We start from the raw sequence: 21,612 nt of genomic DNA on the forward strand, positions 1-21,612 counted from the left end.
TTGAGAACATTGTTGTCATCATTAACTGTATCCAAATAGCATTATCTAGTTATGTTAGAATCCAAGAAAACTAAACAGTAATACAAAAATGTTGGACAAACCATAAAGCCATGGGGAAAACAGCAGGAACACAGAGCGACTAGGAACAGACACAGGACACACAGATGACCCAACAAAGAGTGAGGGGAAAACACAGGTTTAAAAACACGGGGATGATTAACTAAGTGAACACAGGTGAGCGGGATAAAAAAAGGGCGGGAAAACAAAGTTAGTAAGTGGAAGGTAAAATATGATACACAAAGCTGAACTTTCTACAGAAAACAGAAGTCACAAAACTATAACTCGGGACCTTGATCATTTCGCTGATTTGATCCATATGCTTTTTTAATTTGAGCCTTTGGTGAACTTCATAATTAAATGAAAGTGTGGATCATCCAGCATGACAGGGACAGCACAAATGAAATTCCATTCATTTCTACTGTATTTTGGGTGGTTGCGCAACCCGTCTCAAACAGCTTTCACTCAGCTACTGACTACAATTTCCAGGAAGTGTAGCAGCCCTTGTCTCAAATTCACCTACAGCCCTAGTTAGCCTCAGCTTCAATTTACAACCAGCTCAAGTCAGCTGCACCTCCAGCTGCAGCTGCTGGCACCCAGCCACGGCCTGCAGCTTCAACTCAAACCTGCATTTGTTTGTCAGTCAGTGTCAGCCTATGTATCTCACTACAGCTTCTGACAGCCAAGAAAATAATTTGATGTCTATGTAAACATAAACCTCCAGTGAATACCATTTAAAGCCCACGCTGCAGCAATCATCGTCTTACAAACTTCAGTTGGGGACTTGATTTACAATTCATATTCTCCGACAACCTTGAGTGTGAGTTATGAAGGCTGAGGTTTTCACTGGAGCTGCTCAGAGAGTAAATACTGATCATTATTATGCCACAGAGAACAACGCATTAATCACTGCAGCAGTGTTTTTATTGATGTACTATAGACTTGGCATGAAAACAACTAGGGGTGTAGGATTAGGGCCGACAGAGTCCGGCCTTTTTTGTTGAACACAGAAAAAGCTCAAAATAAGATTTTTTCCTCCCATGAAACTCGCACAGATTTTGGAGGGGTTTGAGGGTATTACATCAATTCATGAATTTAAATGTTAAAATGTGTGTTTTTTTAACTCCAAATTGACCTTGAATTACAACGGTGGAGAATTACAATAAGTTGCTGAGCATAAAAGGTCTTGTAAAGATGTTTCTTCATGAGACATAAGAGCACGAGAGACGGAGATTAATGCTTCCCTACAGCTCTTGTGTCTCTAGTTTCCTTCTGGAGAGAAGCCATGGAACTATCTGCGTCCCATTGGGGGATCACATGATGGCACAGCTTCCTCTCATGAAACACTCAGTTCCTTGAAACCATCCATCCATCATTCTCTTTTGCCTTTGTGCAATCAATTCACGTAAATGCAATTTTTCTGCTTTTTCCTGCCTCCGTCTGACTTCATCCAGCTTCTAGGATCCAACCTGGTTGATCCCGTCACTGTGTTCCCAACATGATCGAAGGGCGGATGAGGAGAAAAAAGTAGACTCATTTTCTCTTCCTTCACATCCTGCTGTTGGCTATCAGCCACCCAAGGGTCCCAACCTCTATCACACCTGGGAGATTGGATTGGTCCCCCACCCATTGGACACTTGGACTGGGAGGCAAGAGGATCAAATTCAGTCAGATGTACCTATGATTTCTCACCAGACACACCAGATTGCTCCTGCACCGTTGCAGGCCAAGCCAATAGGCTGCAGCGATGATTACCACCCTGGCAAACGCACTGCGATGGATATTTTTCATGCTCCATCCATCTGGTGTAGCATTTTCATGTTTTCTGATGAGCTGACAGCCCAAAGAAAGCTGTTAGCCATCTCACGTAGCATTGTCCTTTGTGCCCAAGACAGACTGTGTTGCGCTTGATTTAAGTCATTAAGGCCTAAGAGCAAACCTGTTTGTTAACCAAGAACAAACTGGTAAACATGTTGATTGTACTCTCCCAATTAAAGGGCTCTCAGTAATGTCACGGCTGACTGAGTAAGTACTCACAGACTGGTGCTAGATTTTGAGTCAGGGACAGATGGGACAGCTTTTTCACTCTATGACTCTTCTTTCAAAAACAAACCTTTACCTCCTGCTGCTTGAGAAATTGGTGTGAGGCTGACAGTAAAGGATGTTGAGGACAAAGTGTGATACTTGACTCATGCAGGTGCTGAGAAAAGCAAGGCTGAACGCAGCAAACACCACCATATTGTTTGACAGGAACAAACAAGTTGTTTAGTTTTAAGCATTGATACATTCGTCCTTGAATACAATCAATATTGATGATGGCAACGTGAAAGACGTCCGTCATAGTGACGCACAGGGAGTAATCACCTGCCTGCAGCTCCTGTTGGCTTTACACTGAGCTTGAGCTCATTGTTTGGCTGCCCAACCTACAACTGAGATGTGCGCAGTGTGTGTGAACATATGTGCCAAATTTCATAGCAGTCCATCCAAAGGGTGCAAAGCATGTCAAAGCAAAAACTAAAAAACCCAAACTAAAAAAGTCAACTTAAATATAACCTGATTGTCATAAGACACCACAAGTCTCCCCACACTTTCCCTGCATTTGTGAGTTCAGTGACTGCTGACCCTGTCCATGGTGCTGGATCGATGAGGTTTTGACCTTTATCATGCTCGCTTTCTGGACTTACATGAAACAACAATCCACTATGCTATATAAATTTGGAATAAGATAACGAGTTTTCCATCAATTGGTGTGTGTCACCATCACCTGGCAGATAAAGTTAGCAATGAGCTGGGGAGCATGGTGGAGTATTTAGCAGCTAAAGAACCGGACATTTCCATTAGAAATTATTTAGAGACCAAAGTTTAAAGAAGAGCAAATATCTAACCTACTTTAACCAGGTTGCCAGAAATGAGACTCCAAATGAATGCTAACATGATGTTACTCCACAACTACAATCAGCTGTTAACAAGTTCATCTTATTCACTTAGAAGATGATTTCAGTTGATGTGTTGACAGTTTGTTTCCCCTAGAACCAAGTGAATCTAAAATATATCTCAATATCCAAAATGGACGCTGAAAATAATGTCAACATAAAGCCCTTCATTTATGGTTCCCACCATTCTGAGGGCACATCTATGACACACAAGCGTTTTTCAGAACACTCACATGAAGAGAGGGATTCTTGAATAGATGCTCCCCCTGCTATTATTTGATTGATGGAGCTATCAGGTGAACTGGCACAGGATTCTACACATCATATGGAGGGGAGACGTCACGCATGTCTGCTCTCAGCCAATTTAATCAGCCAAACTCCCTACACTTGTCACCAAGGACACTTTCCCATGAATACCTGCAAAGATGAAATGGAAAGTGGGAAATACATTCTATATAGTGGTGGAATATTTAATTTCATTTGGTATTTCCTTGATATTACAACGTTCTCCAGAAACACACTTATGTAAAACTTCAACTTTAATTTAATTGGGTACTTATTAAACTCCAGAAAGCACCTCTGAATCAAATGGGCAAATGTGTTTGATTTGAGCAGCCTGGAAAATTAAAATTAAAAAACGGTATGAGAAACAAATACCTACATATTCAATTATTTATTACCAGTTACATTAAAAACAAGAAGGAGCAACGTACTCATTTTGCATGTAGCTTCTTCGAATTTGCTCTTAGCTTAATTGCCAACAGGTATTTCTTTGAATAATCGGGTGTTGATCAGTGAAGAATCCAACAAGGTCACATTCCCGAATGCAGATACACCTAAAAAAAATGAGCGTTTATGGGTAATAGTCAAAAGAGTTCCACTGTAGATGATTATTTATTAACATTTTATATAAGATCATAAGATTAAAAAAATAATAACATCAAAAGTAAATATAAAGTCTGACTGATTTGATTCCAGGACTGCAGAAGACTAGATACAGAACCTGGTATTTCAATCCTAATTATATAACAGTACAAAGTATCAACATTTTCTGATAAAATGCATAGTAGAAAAACAACATATAGGAGAGGATGATACACTTCATTACATTATAGATGTCCGAATTTATACCATGCCAACAAATCGATTGATAGGTAGATAAATAAATAAATATATCCCCATAATGAACTGTATTCTAATTCATAGAACAAATTATGAATAGAAAAAGTGTAAAAAAAAAAAAAAAAAATACTTACAGGAAATAAAAGGTTTGTTTTTTAAAAAAAGTGACAGATATTGCAAAAAAAATAATCAAATCATAAACATGCCTAATAAATAAGGACCTTCAATTTTATTAGTACAGCACTGCAACACTCAAAGCAGTAAAATGCTTTATAGAAAAAGTGAGTTTTCTTTAATTGACTTTAGTATAGAATTGATGTACAGTGCCTGTAAAAAGTATTTGCCCCCATGATGTTTAACTCCTTTCATTGCTTTTATGAATGGAATCATGGTCAATAAGCAAAAAAATTACAAAACAAAGACAAACTTGCTAATGTTAAAGTGGATACTCATTTCAGATTATTTAAGTGATTGCATGAGTATTCACCACCTTCAAGTAGGTATTTAGTAGATGCAACTTTGGCAGCAATCACTGAGTCTGTGTGGATGGGCCTCAATCAGGCCTATGCACATTTGGACACTGCAATTTTATTCAGCTTTTCTTTGCAAAACTGCTCAAGCTCTGCCAGGTTGCACAGGGATCAGGTGCGAACAGGCCTTTTCATGTCCAGCCACAAATTCTCTATTGGATTGAAGCCTGAGCCACTCATGAATATTCACCTTGTTGACTTCAAACCATTTCTATGTAGTTTTTGTTGTATGTTTGGGTTGTTGTCTTGCTGTAAAATACATTTTTTCACAAGTTGTAGTTCTGTATTCATTCATTCAGTTGCTGTATTCATCTCACCCTTTTCCTTCAGCAGCCTTCCAGTGCCTGCTGCTCAGAAGCATCCCCAAAGCATGATGTTGCCACCACCATGCTTCATGGTGAGGATGGTGTGTTTTTGCAGTTGGCCAAACATTATCTAGTCTGATGACCCAAAAGCTCCACTTTGGTCTTATGGGACCACAGAACCTTCTCCCAGATGACCTTGGAGTCTGTTTGGATGAACTCTAGTGGGGATTTAATGAGCTTTCTCCAACAGTGGCTTTCTCTTATCCACTCTCCCACAAAGCTCTGATTGGTGAGGAACCTGGGGAGCAGTTGTAACAGTATACAGAGTCTCTCCCAGCTCAGCTGCTGAAGCTTTTATCTCCTTCAGAGTAGTCATAGGTGTCTTTGTGGACTCATTCACTAATCTCCTTGCACGTACACTCAGTTTATAAGAATGAATGTCCTCTAGGCAGCTTGATTTAATATTTCTTTTCTTTTTTTTTTTTTTTTTCAAATTAGGCTGCTAATAGAAAATACCCAGGAACACCATGTAATAACACAACTACCACAACAATTGGCCTCAGAAGTGTCCATAAAGTTAAAGTGAAACTCTTGGTAAAATTCAACATAGGGCCTTTTTGTGAGCGTACTTGAGTCAAACTTTTGTTTAAAAGCATAATTACGATGAAAGCGCCACTTTTAAGAAGGCTCAACACAACATGAAACTTTGCTTGTAGTATCACCTGGGTCTCTATGTTACAACTGAACTAGGACTTGAACCCAAACGCACAACTCAGGAGACAAAGTGAGCAAATCTTTATTTTAGAAAACAGAAAATCACTCACGAGGAGGGGAAAAAAATGGCTAATAAACAAACAAACAAAAAAACACTAATGAGGGAATAAAAATCTACAGGCAAAAGCAAGGGCTAGACAAGGTATCAAAGAAAATACAAAACCTGACAAGACAGGGGCTTGGAACAAAGGCTTGACAATGATTGACAAGACAAAGGCTCAGCGCTGGTTCTCTGGCACACAAAACAAGATGAACTGGCACAGACAAAGAGAGACGTAGAACAGATACAACAGTGGAAACAATCAGGCTGGTGGGAAAGACACAAGGGGAAGTGGCAAGTTACCAGAAACGAGAGGAGAGAAGAGATTTCAAAATAAAACAGGAAACCATGAGACAACAGATGCACAAGTCAATGTCTCACAACTTTTCCGGCTTTTGATTTTCGCGTTATTTCTTATATGAGGCTCCTTTTTCAACTTCAAGGTCGATATTGTTTTTCTCTAACGACAAAACAATGAATTATCCATGCATTTATATGGAACTAAGCTTTAGGAGCATTCCATCTTAATTCACCTCCATGTATTTGGAGATTCTTGGATGGATTCAGCACGGTGGCAAGTGGAAAAATGAAAACTTTTTAAGTAAACTCTGTGAACACAAACAATGTTCTCAATCCTCATGTTCATTTGTAGAGGCCCTGGTGATAATACAAGCAAAGTATCATGTTGTGTGGAGCCTTCTTAATGTTTTAAAAATGGTGTCTTTGATGCTATTGTAAAATTGCCCCTAGCACTCCAATGAAAATGATTTTGACATGAAAACAAAATCATGGTCAATCTTAAAAGTGGCACTTTCGTCGTAATTATGCTTTTAAACAAACATTTGACTCAGGTACATTCACAAAAAGACCCTAGGTTTCATTTTGGCGAGAGTTTCACTTTAAATCATCACCTCCCTGATAATTGTGTTGATCAAATTTCCTATAAAAAATGAACACAATGAGATGTAATCTTATGTCATCCATTTAAGTGCGATGCATGTTTAATGTAAGTTAATGTATACTCAACAACAAAAAGTGTTGCAACAACATGTATAATAGCCTAACTTGCCTCACTGATCTATTTAATGCATTTGTTTGGATTCAGAATGTGAGCATTCCCAGCCACTGCAAGATAAATGTTCAAATTCACTCAGTAGTAAATATTTCATTTTTTCTTTCTTTCTTTATTTTTATTTTATTTATTGCACTATGTACTTTTGAGGAATATATTTTAGTGAAAAGAGAAAGATCATCATCGACTAATTTTTCTTTAATGCCTACACAAAATAAATAAACAAACTTCTTTGTTTTTGTTTATATTTGGTAGACCCTGCCCCCTTTCTAGCTTCAAACAGTGTTCTGGGGGGGCTTCTTTTTTTCTGATCACAGCTTGTTTATTAATTTATGGAAAGGATAAAAGTTTATGACTTTCTATCATTACCTAATTAATATTATCGATGTTACATGTATACGTTTGAATTTCTGACATAATATGCCGCATTAAATACATTTATGTAGTTTTCTGTAGGCTCCGTGTGTGTGTTTATATTTTGGTGTGTGACAGGAACAGAAGCGGTGACGTTTCATGACAGCCTCGCCGCCCCAACAGTGCATTCTGGGTCCAACCCAAGATGGCTGCGCCCTTGCTGAAGTGCTGAAGAAGTGCCTCTCCGGAGAAGTATTCGGGATTGTGTGTGTTTCCCGCGAAAACCAAAGCACCAAATCAGCTACCAGGGTCGCTGGTTTGTAGAGGAACACCATACGACCCCAGTCATCGATAAGTGTGGCCGGTGCCTCGTGTGGCTGTGGCAGACTGTCCGTGTGAAGATGGGCCTCGTCTCCAGCCCCTTCCCATAGCGAAGAGCCGTGGGGAGAGGAGCCGCAGATTCCCCTGCAAACACGCACCCGTCCAACTTGGATTTGACGGGTTTGACATTCTATACAGGCTGTGGACGCTGCCCTACAATTTTTTGACCAGGATTATTTGTGCGACCGTATCTGTCATCGTTCGCAGACGGAGAGGTTCCTCAGCCCGGGTTGATAATCCCACCGCACCAAGGTCTGCACGCATCTGCACGCTTCGCTGGCACCACTAGCGCCATTTCTGCACATCTGCTCTGTCTCACTTGTCTCTCTGCTCAAGTTCTTTCGCAAGCAACCTGTAAAAAGCTTTAATGGCACCGGCCTCTCGTGCAGTTTGACAGCCGACCGCTGTAGTCAGAGCTGTCAAACTAGCCGCGCGAGTTTTGCTAGCACTCAGCTAGCTGGCCGGTTTATTTGCTAACTCTCCTGCTAGCAAATAGTGCCGGCTGTGGAGCCAAGTCTAACGCAGCCAGGCCGTGTGAACGTGCCATCAGGCGCACACAACACATAACCCAGCTAGCTCCTAATGCGTGTCTGGAGCAGTGTTCACGTGGGCAGCTGGAGCCCCACGATGACATCACCCAGGTGCTTCCTCTGTGAAAGTGTGCTAGTAACCTGAATATTTACACTGAGGAGGCAGGCTGCTTGTCTGTTAGGAGCTCAGTGTTGACGTGAAGGGATCCAGATGTGAGTGTGTTTGGTTTCAGTTGTTGTTGTGGTTTTCATTCATGAGCGAGGTTCACAGGAGGGCGGCAAACATGACTCATACATACCCATCCTTACATGGGGTGAAGAAGGGGACTTCACTTGGAAAACTCAGCAGCAGGGCTTGCCCCATAAGGCTCTTTCAGGGCTGATGCCTGTTATGAGAAGTCAAGGAGGCTGAAACCGATAGTTGCTACCCATATGTGTTTGCAGTAAAAGTTAAAATCTTAGAGTAAAAAATTTGACCAACAAGTGATGAAAAAAAGTGCAACTGTCAACTGCTTTACTTGAGTACTTTGATTTTATGCCACTTCCTCGACACAACATTTACTTGATGCATTTACTTTCGAGTTACTTTGCAGATTTTGATTTTTCAGTGTTTGTAGGCCAACAATCAGGTAGTGTTGTGGGATGGACTTTGTGTGAGAGGATGCTGTAGCAGATTAGCACATTCCAAAATATTTAATCTGCAACTGGACAGAAAAATCACCAATAGAGATAATAGACTGGAGCCGTTGGTCTACCCCTACTCACCAGCCATTTAGGGATTTCACATTTCCAAAAAGAAGAAGACATCCACACTGGTGTCCTTTTTTGTTTCCAGAGCCGTTACCTGAATGCATCGCTGACAGCACACTAGCTGAGGAACAGAAATGTGGACACTTGATTCTTCACATCCTGCTGAAGGAATTCTATGACAGTAGAGCTTGGAAATTGATATATAGATATTACGTCATTATCGTAATATGAGACTATATATTGTCTTGTATTTTGTCTTGGAAAACTTACCAAACTGTTCAACTTGTTGAGATACTTCTCTTTACCCACTTACTCATTATATCCACATAGAGTGGGTATTGTCCTAAAACCTCGAAGCCACTGAGCATTTTTCAGTTGAATGACTGAAATAAGGCCTGTGTTTACCACAGACCAAAGATATTACATCTTTTGTTCTGTGGTGTAAGATACATCAGCAAAGGTCCCACAATTTGTGGGTGCTTACATGTCTTAAAAGTGGTGGTTGCTAACGAGTGGCTAAGTAAGACTCCAGAAGTTGTCACAGACATTAAACATCATCACACCGAGCACAGAGACTCATCTACTCACTAGTCCATCTTAACAGGCTGATTTTAGTTACAAACTATTCTAACTCTAACAGAAAGTGTGTATATCAATTGTGTAGTAAGGGGTGACGTTTATGTCACGTGACCACATATAGCCTGTTTATGGCCTAACATTAGCTTTTTTCTTCTAGCAATTTAATTTATGCTTGTTAAATTTTGCTGAACAAAACATGAAAGTATCATAAACTGGTGCTGAGTTTACTTTCGTCAATAATCCAAAATCCAGTTCAGAAATTCCATATGCTTTTTGTCGAGGGATCAGGGAGATGCCAACTTCTGGGTTAGCCTACACCCCTGTGCTGCTGATGAATATGTATCAAAAGTCTCATTATATGAGTGTTTTGTGAAAGTAGCAATAGTTGTTCCTACAACATCAGTATCGAGGTGTGTAATCAGACATTTTGTGATATTTGAATTGTTGCCCATTCCTAGCGTTTATGAAGCGCATTTGAGGAGATTTCAAAATATGGAGGCATATATCATATTTCTTTATCTATTGTGGTGTCACAGCAATATTTGAAAGCAACTTTTGTTTCTTTACAAAGCTTGATTTTCCACTTAACAGGAAAGAGCCCCACTTCTAAAATGTATAAACTGTACTTAATATTTGTTCCCATCTGTGCAACTGTATTTGTGTCTCATGTTTATTGAATCCCTGTAGCGAGGCATCACATAATTTTTTAGGTCTACTAATATTATGCTAATGTTATCTTCTTGCTTGATGTTTTGTTTTTATCATGCTTCCAGTTGGCATCATGGCGAAGAAACTACTCCCTCTAATTCCTCCTCTAAATGATGATTTTATTCAGTTCAGACAAGAGTCAGTACAACTGAAATCTTTCATTTTAAGATATTCAGTAGTTTAGTAGAAAGCTTCACATTTGTAAGCTATTTTTTGATGCTGTAAGAGTAGCCTCAACTGAAATTATCTTGTTATTTATTTTGTATTAATTCCCATCACGACTGCACACAGCAACAGCAAATCAAATATGTGATACTAACAGAGCTCTCCTCTGCAGGGCCCTGATGAAAATGGACTCAGACTTGCTTCATTCGCCGGCCGTGGGCCTCGCAGAGGAAGAGGAGGCCGACATGAATGACTGGAAACTTCCGCTGGCCTTCATGAAGAAACGCCATTCGGAGAAGATTGAAGGCTCCAAGGCCCTAGCACAGAGCTGGAGGATGAAGGACAGGGTAATTTTCTACTCATCTATGTCTGGAATAATTTAGCACGTTAAGGATGCTCCTTGTGCTGAGTTGTGGTCTGAGTTCGTAGAGGCTCTTTCTCTTGCAGCCCTGTCAATGTCAAGAGTTGTTGAGTGTATAAACTCATTCAGATTTGTGCAATAGTGGCATTTTCATTTTCAGATATTGCTGATGGGAGCATGTTCATTTTCATAGATGGAACTGTTGAAAAAGGAAATAGGGACAGTTGATTCTAACAAACAAAAAAAGAATGTTGCCTGATTACTTGACATCACATCAGACTTACAGGATATTTAAAGTATTAGCCTGGTGATATTATAGTTTTGTTATTGTCAACATATACTGTGCACCAACAGTACATATTTGTCCTACTCTAAGGTATCATCTGTGTAGCGATAGTCTGGTATAGCATATTTCTGAAAATTACAAAATATGAGTGATGTACCCAATTAGATGATGATCCTGAGTAGATGATTTACTTCTTGTGGCTCTTACTTGGTAAATTGCACAATATGATTTATACAGTTGCTATCAGCATTGCGGATAAGAACCATCTTAGATGAAATATTGTGTTTGAATGGTGCAAATGGGGAATTTTGGCATTTGAAAAAATTGAGGAAAAAGAAGGGCTAGAGGTTAGAATTGAACTTGTGATCGGACGCTCTTCTCGTTAAACCCGCGGCGTGGTGAGAAATCTGGGTAGTGAAAGTTACCACCACAGAGGGGTCCTGGAGCATGGCGCTTAACTCCAAATGCTCGAGTGAAGCTTAATTTTTACCGCACATATGTTTTAATGGTATCGTCACTCATCTAACTCTCAGCCAGAAAGGTGAATAAGCACATCGCAGTAACATGAACTTCATCTTGCAGTGTGTAATGTTAATGCAGCTGAGGCACCACAGCGAACAGATGACTGAGGTCGTCCAAGTTGGTGTTTAGCTGTGATTGGTGTGTTAAGGAAAGTGGTGGCACTTAGGATTGGTCAATTGGCCATCCACAAGGCCAGTTGTCAGAATTTCAATCTACTAAAGAGACGAATCAAACGCAACGATGCTACACACCGTGTTTTGAGAGGACATTAGTTTTGAAACAGCCAGGACACAGCAGCAAATCATTGGCCACCCTTGTCTTTATTATAGTGCCAATTCATTTTATTCTGCTGGAGGCTACCCGTGCTACACTTTGACAGGGGAACCTCAAAGCTTTCCCTCATGAATGGCCACAGTGTATTTCAGCTCTCATAAAGCTGTCGTTTGATCCACTGCAGTGCTACCAACCTTATTCTCTCAGTGCCTCGTGGCTACTGAGCACTGCTGTTATAATGATGGCAAATGCTGCGTAGTCATACATAACCCACAGGAACTCTGTACCTTTTGTAGAAATTCGCCCAAATGAAAATGTGATACGTCGCTGCTGTTAGGACATCAGTGGAATTACGATGCAGTGCCCACTCAAGTGTCAAGCTTCAGGGAACTGTTGAATTAGAAGGCATCATTAAGTGTGACTCTGGTATTGATTTAAAAGAGGTAGTAGGAGCTGGTTGAAATGGGCATTCGTATCAGTCACGCTAAATCAACGGTGGAACATTTTTCATTGCTCAGACTTAAGGCGATAGACCCTCATTTGTACACTTGTAAGAAGAATGTGTCCTTTTTTTTAAATTTCTTGGCTCAGAGAGCTGCTACTAAAGACAGCGTTTTGTGTTTGATGCGGGGAAGAATTTGATTTTGAATGTAACTCTGACCCTGGGCTTGAATCTGTCTTTTAAAATGGCAGTAATTACAAAATGATGTCTTTGAAAACATTTCTTCTAAAAGTAATCTTTTTTTGAATGATGTGAAAGTAGTATGAATGGCAACCGATGAATGGATGAAGGGGTTTTTTTGTGTATTCATTACCTTTTGTGCACTTTTTCTGACAAATATTCATTTGTCAGAAAATTCAGGATGGCTCTTGTTTGGATTCGTTTAACCTTCAGTTGTTTTGGCATATTTTTACTTAATGAAGCCCACAACGTGATCGGGGGTTCTGATACTGTGGAGTGTCCTCGATTAGAGACATAATCTGATGGCATTCAGCAAGAGCTATTTTAATCATGCAAGTGCAAAGTCAAGGTGGTAGGTCTTAGGTGCACGGACTGTGTGAGCATTTCAAAGGGCACTTGGGCCTCAGTCATTGTGGATGCTGGTGCACATGCACAAACTTCATATCCGCTGCCACATTTATCCATAAATGGATGCAGGAAAGCTCTTAGACATTTGCAATATCTAGCACCCACACATGTACCCGTAAACCATCACTCTGGTAACATCTCCATTATCAATATTAGGCATCAGAAGGATGATCAGTGATCATACTGAACAGAATTTACAAGGTGCTAGGTAATTAACAGTCAAATGAAAAGGTCATTAACAGGGAAACATGGTTCCAATGAAAATGAAATAAATTTGTCACTCATGATTAATTGAAAATCAAGTTTTTAAATGTGGGTTGAGTGAGATTTTACTGAATACAAAAACCCACAATCAGTGAAACTGACAAACGATCAAAACAAAAATGATTTAATGTAATGTATACTGCACAATATGGTAAAAAAAATCATATTATGATTATTTTGACAGATATTGCAATTGTGTTATAATCTGTGATTCATGGGAATCATCGTATTTGTATTAACAAGAACTATTAAAATCATGATGATGCAACATTGGGGTCTGTAGTAAACACACACGTTTTCTTACATCTATGGATTGTGCCATACTGTAAAGTGACATCTCACACAGCCTATTTCATGTCCATATCATCAGTTCACCTGCAGCTATCTCTAGAAAAACGTGTGTACGCTTGGTCTGAAGTATACATGAGTTATGCTCATTTGCACGTGTTGGATGATTTTTGTGTGCCAACATCGTTTATACATCTGATCCCTGCTATTTTTGTTCATGCATGTGCAGCAGCACAAAGAGCACAAACACTAGCTGATATGTCTAGATAAGAGCATGTGGTAATTTGTAGTTACACTCTCAGCCAGTCACCTCACCAGCTTCACAGCTCTTGAACAGTTGAGCCAATGACAGAGAAGTATGTGGACAGCAGCTGCAAAAAAACAGGAAAACAAACAGTGTGATCAGTACAGACTGATAAATACTGTTCCTGCATAAATCACATAAAATGTTATATTTTACACTGATTTTGACACATCTACTGGCTGGAGAATATTAAATTAAATTCATTTATTTGCATATCTAATCAAGCATTTTTATTGCATATTTGCTGCATCTACTTTGTTGCTCTTTTTGATAAAATCACCAAAGTGGCAGTGAAGTGATATCATGCCAGAAACAGACTGGTTATTGGATGTCTGTTCTGAGCACAATGTTGATGAGAAAATTTTCACCAAAATACTAAGAATTAATTTTGTGTTCCCTAATTTGAATGAAGAACAGGGACAGTAACGAAATGGTCAGAGACCTGCTTGCATTGGTTGTTGTGGCATTATAGAAATAAAGAGATCATCTGTTGCAGCTTTGTGCATTTTCTTTTCAGTTATTCATGGGTGATCACTGAAAGCACTTGGTCTGTAATTGCTTGGGCTGATTTAAACTGATGGACAGTGTCTTTCACCGTTAGGATATCGAGCGAGCTGGTGTGCGAACAGCTAAGCCTAGTGAGAGAAGCGTGCAGCGTGAGGCTTACGATTGGGCTCTAAATGATGTTTAGCACTGGGAAATCAGAGGTCTTACTCTTGGAGACACACACGGACACACATACAAACATACATGCCCAGATACATGCACACACTCACACTCAGAGTTGTCTCTGCATGAGCACAGGAGGATAGAGGAAGGCTATACAATAACAAGGCCCATTGGTCAAAATAATGCGTCTATTCCTTTCTTGAGCCAGTGACAACTTTTCACTTGTCTGTGTGTGTGTTTGCAATTGGGACACAGCTGTTTGTGTGTTCCACTCTGTGTGCAGCATTTCGGCTTGTACGTTTACTGCATCTGTCGACTGAAATCATGATAACAGTTTTCAGATATGCTGTACATATATCAGTGTTGTGTATTAGAGTCCAAGGTCAGGGCCAACTCCACACGACAAGTGGCTACATTAAGGAATAAAAAGCAAGCAAATGTTGAATAGAAGGCTCTTATTGGGGTATCGAGTATTCTTTTTGGGTCTCATGTGTATCATTGCTCCTTGAGCAACCAGACCTTCAGTGTGAAATCAAAGCAGTCACATAAAGTTTTCACTGATTTTGCACGTATTTGTCTGGTTTCTGTCGAGAAACTACAAAAAAGCTTTAATTTAATTTACTGGTGCCGTCTTTTGTGGTATGTTCATTCTCACACTGAACATAGAGCATAGCAGGTGTGTGTTAATAATGAAAAAACATGAACCGTGACCTGATTAGATAAGTGATAGCAGCACAGGCTTTGACCATTATTGATCCACAGATCCACAGGTGGTACACTTGTTTGTGAGCTACCAGGCTAAAAACCCATAGTGTAGGCCATAACAAAGTCAAAGGCTGTTATGTGAGTCCATGAATCCCTTAGAAATATCCCATACTATACCTGTGTGTTGTGAATGGTACTGTGGTGTGGACTAGGGATACAATTATATAGCATTAATTTATTTCACAACTCAGCATTTTCACTTGGAGGTTATGTTGTATTTTGTCTCCTCAACATTCCTTTTTTTGGCTCTTTCTAAACAGTTGCTCCCCTTTGAAACAAAAATAATAGAGTATCCAAACAAGACAGTAAAATGAACAAAAAGGCAAGTCAAAGTGTTGTTTCAGCACAAACAAAAGAAATGAATCGAGAACTGCTCTTATGTAGGTGTGAGGCTCTTGAGGGGATTACATGCCGTTTTGTTGAGTGTTAATTTCATAAATGTTTGCAGTAATGTTTTTCCTGCTTTGCTGTCTTGGTTTTCATTGCTATTACTTAGTCCACCTCTTTCCTCACCACCACTAAAACAATACACCAAAAAATGATGTATTACCACTTTTATCTAGAGTGATAACAGAAACGATCTGTGTTGCTGAGCTATTTTGGTTATCAAACCAGTGGCATTTTAAGAAAAGGTTAATTGTAAACTAAAATGATTGCTGCATCCCCAGGGTAGAGTAGACACTAGTGGTGGGCAATATGGCCTTACAATAAATATCAGTATTTTAGGGTATTACTGCACTAATGTTATTGTTTTCAATATAGCAAAATGCATTTTTGGGGCGTTTAGAGCTTACGATAGCAGTTTAGCTCTCCCTGCGAAAATGTTACTTTCCTTGTACTCAACCAGGTGTTTTATATTGTCACAGTCTTTTTGTACATCTGTCGCTGCTAGCTTGTAGCCACAACAATTTTCATTTGCTATTGTGTGTGTAACCGTCTAATGGTATTACATCACAGTGTATTATCACAACATATTTTTTTTAAGACAAATTAAGAATGATTACAGCATTATCATGAGCGGTATCATATGGCACACCCTTTGTCGCTATTTCCACAGTGACTTACCGTCAACTTGTGGTGTTGAAAGAGGCAGAAAAAACATTAGAACCCAGTGAGATGGATAGTGTGATTGTGAACAGTATAATATTGAGCTGCTCATAGTCGTACAATGCTGCCTTCTGACTGTTGTGCAGCTACACTGGCTTATTGAGAGTGTAGAGATGCATTATGTTTTTGTGAAAACACAGAGTAGCCAAAATCAAATTGAGACCCACTGAACACACCACTTGGACTTTTTCAGTCAGATGCTCTAAAACGAGACAATGTCCTGTCATTCTTTGTTTACTTTAATAGCATAAAGTGTTTTGTGATTTAAAGTACAATATTAAACACCTGCTGGCTTTAATTAGAAATTGTTAGAGAGGGCAAAAGTAGGTCATTTCACAGCAGACATTTCACCTGTTCCCAGTAGGAAAAGCACATGTGTCACTGATAACACTACGGGACAGATGATTTGTTTTTGTCAGGAGTCCCAGTCAGCCATGCAAGTGTGACATTACGCCAGCACAATACCAAGACCCTGAAACTGAAGCAACAGCCATCATTTTGTTATCATGGAAAAATGTTTCCCATGAAAAAGGCCAGTTTGTTTTTCAGATATAGATTTGACAAGATTTATATTAAAAAAAAAAAGATAAATATGCGTCTGCATATTTCTGCCTGTACACACAGTTTAAGTCGTGAGTCTACTCAGTTTTATGCCTCTGTTTTTATAGAGGTCGACTGTTATGGCTTTTTCAGGGCAGATGCAGATTATAAAGAATCCAGAAGACTGAAAACAGGTACTTGTGAAGGATATTAATTTGCAGTAAAATTTTAGATCCTAGTGTCAAAATTTCAAAGACCCAGTGATGGAATAAATCAAAGTTTAATTTACTGAAGTACTGCTCTGAAGTTTTGAGGTACTTTACTGGAGTATTTACATTTTCTGCTTTTAATACCTCCTATCCACTACATTTATTTGATACTTTGAGTTACTAATTACTTTGCAGATTCAGATTATTCAGTATTTATAGGCTATAACTGTCATCTGGATATTGTTTTGGATGGGACATTGTGTGAGAGGTTGCTGCATCAGAGCAGAAGTAGAACATTTTTGAATTAGTTTATTTTATCTGCGATCTGACAGAAAAATCCAATAATCAGAAGAATGCTGAATATCCTCCGATAATCGAAATACCCCTGGTTTTTAACATTACGTTGAATATGAGATTAACTATCTCTAAAGCAGTGAGTGAATGTGAGCTGACCTACACACAGACACATCTCTCCCCTAACCCTTTTATGCTTCACAATCCCCTGTGGAGCTGTAAGCTGAATGATGTCAGAGGGGCTCGATGCAAAGTTGGTGCAAATTATTTTCAGGAGGATGTGTGTAGGGGAGCTGTGCTGTATGAAAGTGGATCAGGCCTGATTTTTCTCTCTAGTAAGAAATGGAAAGGAATTCATCTTGGGAGCAGTTTTGTTGAGATGGGGGCAAACAGGAGGACAGTGGACATCGTAATAAACTCTCTGAGAATTTGAACATAGGAAACAGGCAGCAGGACGTATGATGAGTTTGCCCAGCTGATTTTAAACATTTTGAACACCCTGTTTTTAGCATTTTGAATGAAATATTCAACAAGAAAACAGTGAAGATTTGCTCTGATAAATTGTGTTTACTTTATGATTTTACTGAAATGAGCTTTGATCTGATTAGAACTTTGTCTTGATCACATTAATGAGGCTCCTGTAGCAGACCACATACCAACACACAGACTGACCTCTCCAGTGCTCCTGCCTTTAATTAAGAGTCCTCTTAAGACCTGAGAGCAGGTTAATTAAACATTTATAATGATAAGATTGATATTTAATAAACACACAGCAGTCATTGAGAGGGACAATGAAAACAATATCAGAGAAACATCTGAAAAGCCATTGATTGTGTTTTCATGACATCATGTTGGTTTCACTCAATTAGTGCTGAGTTCATGTGACCACAGCACACCAGGTTAAAGTAAAAGTTGATTACCTTCATGTGATACAGCAGCATGTCACGCCAGATGGCAAACTATGTTTTGCGAAACACTGGACGTAGTTTCTGTGGCATTTCATATCAGGGCTAAACTGTGTCTACTATTCCCCTTGACAATATTTAAAAATGGATTTACTGACTAAAGAGCACTATAAATGTCTCTGTCTTATTTTGTTGACATGTGATATGTGATAATCAACATATATTGTTTTTTCTAGAGGCCTCACAGTAATAGCCACCTACAGGTTCACCAGTGGCTTTTAATGTAATAAGGTGGCTACAGGAAATGTTCGGTTTGCAATCACTGAAACTGAACTTCCAACTACAGAGATTAAGTTGTGTGCTACAAACATGCTGAGCACTGAACACCAAGAAACCTGAAAAAGAAATAGGACTCAATATCCCTCTGGTTTTTAAGATAAATTGCTTTAGGTATCCTGATACCTGATCATGGCATGTAAACACCTGATCCAGACTTCTGATGACCTTGTGTCATGTGAGCACATACTTCCTCATCTCTTCAAATGTGTGTAGTTATTCAAAAAACTTTACCCCAAAACTTTACATTCCTGCTGATTAGACAATAATCAAATCTATACATTGTGCTGAGAAATCTGATTCTGGACGCACCTGAAACAGTTTTCACTGATTTCCACTGAGTCCAGCCTCTGTCCACTGAGACTGTGAGAGACAGTTTAAACAAGTGCCTATACAAATTACTGAGAATATACAAATTCAAAGAAACCAACAAATCACATCAGTTCATTTGGGCGAGTTTTCTGTTCCTCTCCTCACTATCAGGCCCACTTGCACAGCAAAGCTTATATTTAACTATGATTAACCATCTCAGTGTTGGGTGCCCATTTCTATTTTCATATTGTCCGGTTGTGCTCACTCAAAATCATTCATAGGCGATCTGATTGCCAAGAGGCAGTGGGAGAAGGAGCTTTGTGTTTGTTGGCCTAGTTTGAATGCAGCATCTTTAGTGTCTAATTACATTGTACACATGAGTTTTTATTTGGCCCAAACAGCCAGAATACTTCTCTGTGCGTAGTCGTAAGCTAGCGAGCAACTCAGGTCCTCCACTGAGCAGAGTGTTGAAATGTCAAAGCAGTTTATACCTGTGTGAAAGCAGCCTACAGCTGTTCCTAAAAACAATGGTCTTGACTGAGATTTTTCTAAATTGAAAAATATCAGGTCATTTTTCATTTATGTGACCTCCTTTTCGGACTTACAAATGCCTCAAGGCGGTCTAGTTTTGCCCCGTTATTTTGGGGAGGTCTGGGATATTAACTGTATTCAAATACTGAATATAACTTGTTGTGATTTATTATTAGACAGACACACACACGCACACGCACACACACACACACACACACACACACACACACACACACACACACACACACACACACACACACACACACGCACACGATCCATTTAAATTTGCCTCTTATCCCTCCCTGCTGGTTTGCACATGTGCCTTGCCTGCTGGCTTTTTCGACTTAGAAATAATGAAATCAATACGTAATCAATATCCAAGGCCATTATAATAATGTGGAAATGAGACAGGTGGTCTGTTTGGCTTTATCTTCTACATCATTAGTTGATTTCAATCAATGTTCTCAGTTCATTAGGCAGCATATAGACTTTCAGCCACAGAGCCATGGAAACAAAATGTATTAGCATGCTACTAAAAATAATTAGATGCCAGTGGTTTCACTGTTTAGTTGAGTTTTGGCAGCTGTTGATCACAGTGAGTCTTTGGGACTGAGTCTTCCCTAAATCAAAAGCTGCAGATTAAAGGCCTCTTGTTGACAAGCCCCCATCCTGCTGAAGTTTCTTTGAGCAAGATACGAAAGAAAGATGCTGTTCTGACACCTCTGACCTCCCTGTGTGAAAAGAGGAGGCTCCATTTCCTCATATGCTTCTGACATAATTTTCTAAACCTGTGTGATTTCTGAATTTTAAAAATTTCACAAATCTGTGAAAAAATGGTGTGGTTTTATAGAGCCCATTAGTTGCAAGAAAATGACTTCCTCAGTTTATATCATCTTTCATTTCCTCTCTGTATCATTATAATGATGGGGAAGATAATGCTGATGCTTTTGAATAGGAATGAGGATTAATGTACAGCAACTCTGTCTTCTAGAAGGGAGGGATGTAGAGACTTGGAAAGTGAATAGTGTCAAGTAGACATGTTCTTTATGTCTAGATCGAGTGTGTCATCACAGTGTAAACTAACTGTATTACAACCTTATGCTATGTTATATGTTTCAGTATAGACTGTGAACAATATCATAGCTGAGGCCTCCTTTGGCTTTTTTCTTAAATGGTTCTATTTTTGACCAAGGGGACCAGAGCTGGCGCTTAAGTTTATCGCTATTAATCCATCACTTTATTTAGATTAAACAGTTTCACAGGAATCGCTGTGAAACTTTGCAGACTTGCAAAGGAACAAAGTGCCTTCCATATGCATTTACTGCATATCATCAGTAAGTCACTCACATCCAGTGGTGCCTCTCATGGGAACCTGACAGCAGTGCACAGTTTCTTGTCTTTTCTTCTCTCTTACAGCTGCAAAAATGGCATGCAGTTAAAAATCTAATCTAATCTTATCCTTAAAATGGTCCTTGTCGGAGCAGCTTTAGAACTCCGTTTGCCATTGTTGAATAATGGGTTAGGCATTGCTTGACCATATTTGTGACTTTTGAAAACCGTCAATCTGAAAGTCATACTCACTTTATATAGAGGTTGGTCCATTTGGCAGAAGTGTGAAGCTCTCTTTAGTCATTCTTCACACAGCTACTTGTGTCACTTTTGGTACAGCATTATGAATGTCTTCGACAGGAGGGACTTCCCTGATTGTATCCCTAATTGGATGATTCACTGTGCATATTACAAAGAGAAACAGGAGCTTTGGAGAAAGATTGGAGAGTTAAGTGAAATGCAACGAGGAGGGGGACTATGATACAGAACAAACAGATGTACTACCAAACATTTTTTTTTATATCCAAAGAAAAAAAGAACAGCCAAGAAGAGTCACCCAAATGCAAAACTCTGCGATCTCTTATCTGGACTTTGAGCTGAAATGTCCAATATCTGACCTGTTGCTGCCAGTAAGCTATTGCCCGCCTGGAGGAGATCGATGCTCTCCACCATTTTAATAACCTTCATTTATTGCGGGCCTAACAAATGGAATAATCAGCGACCATTGATCGACACAGCTAGCAGGTCTTGGGGCTGCATGGGAGTCTTAAAAGGGCGCAGTGGGAAAAGGCCAGAAAGTCCCCTGGAGTCCTGTGCAGTTATTAATGAGAGGAGGACGGGAACTAATTACACACACAGGCCCAACCAGAAGGAAATACACACACTCACACACACATGCAAATGCACATGCAGATGCATACAGTTTAT

General features: G+C 39.5%; 1 protein-coding gene across 9 annotated transcripts in view; it reads left to right on the forward strand.

The window, feature by feature from the left end:
- The first annotated feature begins 7,308 nt into the window (after nt 1-7,308).
- Nucleotides 7,309-21,612, forward strand: part of rptor (regulatory associated protein of MTOR, complex 1) — a 182,220-nt gene continuing 167,916 nt past the window's right edge. For 3 of the 9 annotated variants that reach the window (XM_037099484.1, XM_037099500.1, XM_037099506.1), the window contains exons 1-2: nt 7,316-7,820; nt 10,473-10,647. In XM_037099484.1, coding sequence (XP_036955379.1) covers nt 10,480-10,647 — 168 coding nt within the window. In that variant the 5' untranslated portion in view covers nt 7,316-7,820; nt 10,473-10,479. Of the gene's footprint in view, nt 7,821-10,472; nt 10,648-21,612 lie in introns of all 9 variants that reach the window. The other 6 variants (XR_005075259.1, XR_005075265.1, XM_037099514.1 and 3 more) reach the window with 4 other exon arrangements.

Source organism: Acanthopagrus latus, chromosome 1, assembly GCF_904848185.1.
Source record: "Acanthopagrus latus isolate v.2019 chromosome 1, fAcaLat1.1, whole genome shotgun sequence".
Taxonomy (NCBI): Eukaryota; Metazoa; Chordata; class Actinopteri; order Spariformes; family Sparidae; genus Acanthopagrus; species Acanthopagrus latus.